Below are 7,010 nucleotides of genomic sequence, written 5' to 3'. Positions count from 1 at the left end.
GGTGATGAAGATGATGATAATGATGATGATGACGATGATGACGATGATGACGATGATGACGATGATGATGATGATGATGATGATGATGATGATGATGATGATGATGATGATGATGATGATGATGATGATGATGATGATGATGATGAAAACTTGAAATAGGTAAGCCTTATATACGTTACAAAAATACTATATACATCTATTGGAATCGAATATAATCTGCGAGCCAACATAATAGTTTAAAGTAATTAAAAAAATACATTTTTGTAATTCAATGTTGTTTTAAACAAATACCATGTCACATAACGAGATGAAGTGTTCCATGAACGATTATCAATACTTATTGTTCTCTGTGTTCATTTATATTGATTCGCCATGCATATTACAAATATTAAGACAACAATACCAACGCTAGTCTCGTAAAGTGCTATTTTATTTTAAAACTATCTACCAGTACACCACAAAGACCTACTAAATTCATGATACGGTAATTAACATATTGTTCTTGATCACCCAGACAGTAAACAAACGTATCAAATATCCGTTTAAAAAGATTGAAAGTTAAAGAATGTTAGAAAAAAATTCATTAGTGCTAAATTTTAATAAATACATTAAACAGGCGAGATCAAGCAGTGAAAAAGTGGCATGAGTTTGATACATGCTTCATTTCAGCAGGAATACACAGCAGACGATAACGCTGAATTAATAACCATCATACGGAAACGTATAACAAATTTAAAAATTACGAGATCGCAGCACGAATTGTAAGCAGACGAAATGGTATCACGAGTTTGAATAAGAAGAAATCGAATCACGAGTTTTAAGCCGACTAGATCGCGGCTGGTGTTTAAATCAGAAGAGATCGTAGCACAAGTATAAAGCAGGCGCTAGCCCGAGCCCGAGGATGTCGCGGATTCCCGCTATGACGCCACGCAGCGGCACGCAGACGACCCAGACGACAAATCGAAGCCGCACGAGGTCGAATCTGCCGCAGGCGGAACCCAAGCTCAAAATCGGAAGTCTAGATAGCGTAAACGAGCGTCTCACCACCGCGGCGAGCGGGAACACCCTACGGAACTCCCAGGGCGACCTGACGGCTCGCAGCAATAACACCCTCCGGAACTCACAGGCCGACCTTACGGCCCGCAGTAGCGCCGGCGACGACGAGGAGTTCCAGCAGCAACAGCGCCCCGAGGCCGTCGATATGCCGTTCTTTAAGCAAGATCCGTTCACTGATGTCGTTTTAGCGGTATGGTAGGATATTTTTTATCGATTTGTGTATTTCAAAGGTTCGGGTATTTATGAATCCGCGTGAATATTTGGCTGATGAACAATTTGAATTCCTTACTTTTAAATTAATATTTCATAAGTGCTTTTTGTTTTAAAAAAGAGATTTAAAAATCGCTAAATGCAAAATTAACTTACCGCGTTATTAAAATGTTCATTGTGTATAATTAATACCTTCACACATGTATTGACTTTAAAAACAATATGTATTATGTTTCTGGTATACCCAAACCACAATTTTACCATTTTCATTAAATCTTTCAACCACTATTTATTTTACTGCCATTATAATTACTACTACCAACAGCAGAGGTCACCGTGGCGTAGTGGATATTGTGCGCGCCTAGGGCACAGGAGGTCCCGGATTAGATCCGCACTCTAAGAGCGTTAACAAGATCTCATCTAAGGAATCCCAAGGACTGGTTACACCCACGAAATTGACTCGATCGTGTCTCAAAAAGCCAAAGGCTTTTGTGTCAATCGAGCTTAAATAAATAGGTTCAAACTAATTAACAATACTACTTTACTAGTGCTACTAGCATAAGTGTTTCTTACTCTGTTACTTATCTGAATTTTAAGTGTTCTGATACCGATACTGCTCCAAGTGCGGCTAATACTTAAATTTAATTCTTCTGCAGTTATTTGAATGTCACTATTTAAGAGACCTTTTCACTCATTTTGGCATGCATTGAGTCTGTCATTTAATGCTTTATATTGATAAATGTAAACATAGGATCTAAAATGCTCCAGTAAAAAAAACGAGAAGAAATTAAAGAAAAAAAGTAGCCCTCAACAGGGCTCGAATCACTGTAGCCTGGAGTAAAAGTCTAACGCTCAGACCGCTCGGCTATCCGATGAGTAATGAGTAATGCATTTTATAGTTTTTATAAGTAATCCTCATTGTCACAAAAAATAACGACAACAACATTAACTCTCACAATTATTCAATCGTTTCGCGTTGCAACGCTGTATACTTTTCAGGTTTTTAAATCGTCAAAAGATGCATATAATGAAGATTTTATAGTATGTTAAATGTTCAGTACGTGAAAACGCCCCTTTAACAACGTGTCTATTTAATTAAACACATCCGTTCATTAATCAGGCACGGTTTAAAGATAAATGCGTCATCATAGAAGAAGCTATAATGCATTTTCTGCTTGTACCGACGTTTATAAAAAGCGTGTTAGATTAACACCAAAAAAAAAGCAACTGTTCGTGTAACATTAATAGTTAAATTGAGCTCATTATTATATAATAAGCGTCATTTTGCTCCCTTTAATTTGCATATACACGATATCACATTTTTCTTGTGTTTTTACAAGATTTATTAAGTCTGCATTTCCTAAATATTATAATATGTACTAACAGTTTTTGGCATTTTAACATAGATCCAATATCATATAAAATTAACAAAAAAAAGAAGCATATCACGTGTTGCATATTATTGTCGAGATCGCTTTCTGTCCCGCTTGATACCGCTGTCACTATTCGTCGCTGTATGTTCGTGCATGTCCCTGTTCGTCCATCCGTTCGTCCTCTGAGATTATGCGAACTGAAACTTTGCCATGCACTTACTCAATACGTGTTCTTATATAATCATCATGTATAGTAGTTTTGAAGAGGGTCAAAGTCACTTTTATAGGTAAAAGGACACATTTATACATAATAAGGGTTGTCTGGGCTATTAGGTTATCATTAAATATTCCTTAGAATTCAGTTTGTTGTTTGTGTTGTTGGTCGGCCTGAATTTATGAGGGATTTCGTTTCTACTGCATGGGATTTGCGGGAGTTTTAGAAAGTGTTTGTCAGATTACATGGGTTTGCGTGGGATAACAATAGTACTGTATTCAAACAGTGTTCGTATAACAGGAATATGTTTAACTAATGATAACGTGTTTTCCCTGGCTGTCCTTAGTTTGTATTAGTCTTCGTGTTTCCAGTGTTCTAATGTTTTCGTACATGATCGTGTTTTTTGCGTTAGTTTTATGAAGTGTTGGTTTGTATTTTTTTTGTCAGATTGCTAGCTTTCGCGTTTGAACCTTAAATGGCAAGTACCTTATACACTAAAGGCCGATTTAAACAAGGAATTATTACGGAAAATTGTCGATAAAGGGTAGTTTTTCCCTTATGTCATTCTCTATGATAAAATACAGTGGCTTAAATACAATTACATTCACTTATTTTAGCGATTAATGTGTCTTTAAAAAGTATAACATTATATAATACCCCCATGAATTTCTAAAATTCGTTGTTTTCTCTAATAAATCATATTCTACATACAACTGAATAGAGAACGGATACTCGCGCCTAGCATTCTATGGTGTTTTCCTAATAAAACGACGATTTATCGCCCACAGCTGAATGGGAAGCGTATCTTTACGTGTCGGGCGCTGCTAGCGTACCACTCCCCGGTGCTCGCCCAGCTGCTCAGTTCCGGTTCCGTTAAGTCTAACAAGGAGATGGATATCCCGGACAAGGATTTCGAGGACTTTGTGGAGCTCCTTGCCTACATGGACCCGCGGGTAGACTACCAGATTACAGGTACACAACGTCAATCGTTTATATGGATATATCTGGTAGACTATCAGCTTTCAGGTACACAACATCAACCGTAAATTGTGTTATATCTGGTAGACTTCCAGATTTCAGGTACACAACATCAACCGTAAATAGTGTTATATCTGGTAGACTTCCATATTACAGGCAGACAACGTCAATCGTAAATATGATTTTATCTCGTAGACTACCAGATTACAGGTACAAAACATCAAATGTAAAAAGTGTTATATCTGGTAGACTACCAGATTACAGGTACACAACGTCAACCGTAAATAGTGTTATATCTCGTAGACTACCAGATTGCAGGTACACAACATCAACCGAAAATAGTGTTATATCTGATAGACTACTAGATTACAGGTACACAACACCGAACGTAAATAGTGTTATATCTGGTAGACTACTAGATTACAGGTACACAACACCGAACGTAAATAGTGTATCTGGTAGACTACTAGATTACAGGTACACAACATCAAACGTAAATAGTGTATCTGGTAGACTACTAGATAACAGGTACACAACATCAAACGTAAATAGTGTTATATCTGATAGACTACTAGATTACAGGTACACAACACCGAACGTAAATAGTGTTATATCTGGTAGACTACTAGATTACAGGTACACAACACCGAACGCAAATAGTGTTATATCTGGTAGACTACTAGATTACAGGTACACAACATCAAACGTAAATAGTGTATCTGGTAGACTACTAGATAACAGGTACACAACATCAAACGTAAATAGTGTTATATCTGGTAGACTACTAGATTACAGGTACACAACATCAAACGTAAATAGTGTTATATCTGTTTTCTTTATGCGGTGGTTGTGGGGGCTTCTTGACTACTTGGGCCGAAAATGGGTACGCATCAAGCACGTATGTTATATATTGAAAATATATCACCCTCGTCCTTGCAAAACTAGGCTTAATGCATGTACGTTAAGTGTCGTCCCAGATAAGCATGTGTAGTCCACTTCGGCGTATCGGGAATAACACTTTCCGCTTTAAAACATTTTTTTTCCGAAGTCTCTTCTAACCGAAAATCCAGTTAAGGCGAAAAGTGTTTGAAAGATTAGCCTGTGCGAACTGCACAGGCTAATCTGGGACGTCACTTTACGCACATGCATTAATACAATTTTTCCCAGAATGTGACTCATATGTACCCGCAGTGTTGGCGCTCCTTGGCTGCATCCTCTTTGATATGGACTCTCACGGCCTATACTTCCAGAACACATTCGTATTGTATATATAAACTTAAAGGGACATTGGGCGGGACGAGGGAATGTTTTTTTAAGATGTTCGGCCCGAATCTTTGAGTTACGGATGAACATGGGTATCGAGTAGGATGGTTCAAGCGTAGAGCTGTCCGTCAGTAAGTTCATCTCGAACGCACGAGCTACATGTTTGAACTACTACTTTGAAATTACGGACATGCAGCACCAAACCTCTTATTTTTCCCACACACAAATATATACACGTGATGTATTACGTTGTATTTATTCGTATTTTGTAGCTCAACAAATTAATACCCGTTTTTATCAAACATATTTACATGAAACATTATACGTGTTTCAGAGCAGTCCGCCATTGCCCTACTTCCCCTAGCAGAGGAGTACGGTATCGTCAGTCTGAAACGGCTGTGCGAGCAGACGATCATCCAATCCTTCAGGCAGATGCGAAGAGGCAAAAAACCGGGTGCACTTCCGGTCGAGATTAGCCTCGAGTATCTCCACCTGGCGGACAAATACGACTTCCCGGGTCTGAAGAACCTTGTGACGGACGAGTTCGTGAACAGCGAAGACCCGAGCGCCACCAAGTCCCTCCTGGAGTCCGAACTCATCTCGGAGCACGTGAAGCTGACCGTACTTGACAAGAAAGTGGAGAAGGTGCATTTCGAACTTGACAAGGAACGCCGCGAGCGCACCGCCATAGAAACCAAACTGACCGACTACGGCAATAAGCGCTTCCGGCGTCCGTTACCGGACTAAGCTAGAGTGATAGGGTCGGAAACCTCTTAAGAATCAAATCCACAATCTCTTTCATGTTCATTTCAAATCATTCTTCGCTGACTTTTGTTCGTTAAATTTCAAACTCGTGGTTTAAATTATGTAATGATTAGTTTTGAACGCATGCCATCTATCTGTATATTTGCCTATGTGCCAATAGTCTTTGTCGTAGTTTTATTACTAGCAATCACATTGTTTTCTATATATGATAAATTAAATGCAAACACAAGTTCAATCATTGACATCTTTGACAATGGATGTTTACAAACACTTCGTTTATTCAGTTTTCTTCACAAAATACTCGGCCTTGCAGTAGAATGTGGTGAATGAAACTACAATATTGCTTGATTTATTCCTGGAGTCCGAGCTCATCTCGGATCACATGAAGCCGTATGCAATGTACAAGAATAGTGAAAAGGTGTATTTCGAGCTGACAAGGAACGCCGCACGCACACCGCCATAGAAACCAAACTAAACTACCGGACTAAACCAGAGTAATAGGGTCGGAAATCGTTAAGAATGAATTCCCCAATCTCATCCAATCCGTGTTTAGTTGTATTTATTTCTGGCTGTAGTTTGCACGTCATGCAATTGAAATACCGCTGTATTCAGCATTTCTAAGACGTGACTAGGCCAATCTATAAAAAACCATTTTTATTAATCAGGTATATTCATTGAATCGCACGGGCCTAATGTTGCAACATTAAAATAAAAAGTTTCATTTTATTTCGCCTATTAGTAATACATGTACGCAATATCATACAATACGACGCCGATTTACAGTCCACACAATTCCCACATTCGCACAGGGCAATAGCAAATGTACGGAATGTCCGTTATGTCATCGTGGTTACATATTGAAATCCAGAGGGCGACAATGCGATAGTGCGATAGTACGATGGCGACAATGCGATAGTACGATGGCAAAAATGCGATAGTACGATGGCGATAATGCGATGGTACGATGGCGACAATGCGACAACGCGATAGTACAATGACGACAATGCGACAATACGATGGCGACAGTGCGATAGTACGATGGCGACAATGTGATAGTCATATCGTACTGTCGTCATCGTATTATCGCATTGTCACCATCGTACTATCGCGTTATCGTACTGTCGTCATCGTATTATCGCATTGTCGCCATC

The 7,010-nt window shown here is 38.9% G+C and overlaps 1 protein-coding gene across 1 annotated transcript; it reads left to right on the top strand.

Moving 5' to 3' along the window:
- The first annotated feature begins 347 nt into the window (after positions 1 to 347).
- LOC127843269 (uncharacterized) lies at positions 348 to 6,585 on the top strand. The gene is made up of 4 exons (XM_052373155.1): positions 348 to 484; positions 673 to 1,246; positions 3,642 to 3,825; positions 5,429 to 6,585. The coding sequence occupies exons 2-4, from the start codon at positions 902 to 904 to the stop codon at positions 5,839 to 5,841; spliced, it is 942 nt and encodes a 313-aa protein (XP_052229115.1). The 5' UTR covers positions 348 to 484; positions 673 to 901; the 3' UTR covers positions 5,842 to 6,585.
- The last annotated feature ends 425 nt before the right edge of the window (positions 6,586 to 7,010 follow it).

The sequence above is a fragment of the Dreissena polymorpha genome, chromosome 8 (assembly GCF_020536995.1).
Source record: "Dreissena polymorpha isolate Duluth1 chromosome 8, UMN_Dpol_1.0, whole genome shotgun sequence".
Classification (NCBI taxonomy): Eukaryota; Metazoa; Mollusca; class Bivalvia; order Myida; family Dreissenidae; genus Dreissena; species Dreissena polymorpha.
The sequence above is the reverse complement of the archived record's forward strand: the minus strand, read 5'-3'. Positions and strand labels throughout refer to the sequence as shown.

Excerpts from the sequence above, each read along its gene's own strand:
- LOC127843269 (XM_052373155.1), top strand. The coding sequence starts at position 902 with ATGTCGCGGATTCCCGCTATGACGCCACGCAGCGGCACGCAGACGACC. Across the intron at positions 1,247-3,641 it reads TCACTGATGTCGTTTTAGCG|CTGAATGGGAAGCGTATCTT; the intron begins GTATGGTAGGAT and ends TATCGCCCACAG. Across the intron at positions 3,826-5,428 it reads GGTAGACTACCAGATTACAG|AGCAGTCCGCCATTGCCCTA; the intron begins GTACACAACGTC and ends TACGTGTTTCAG.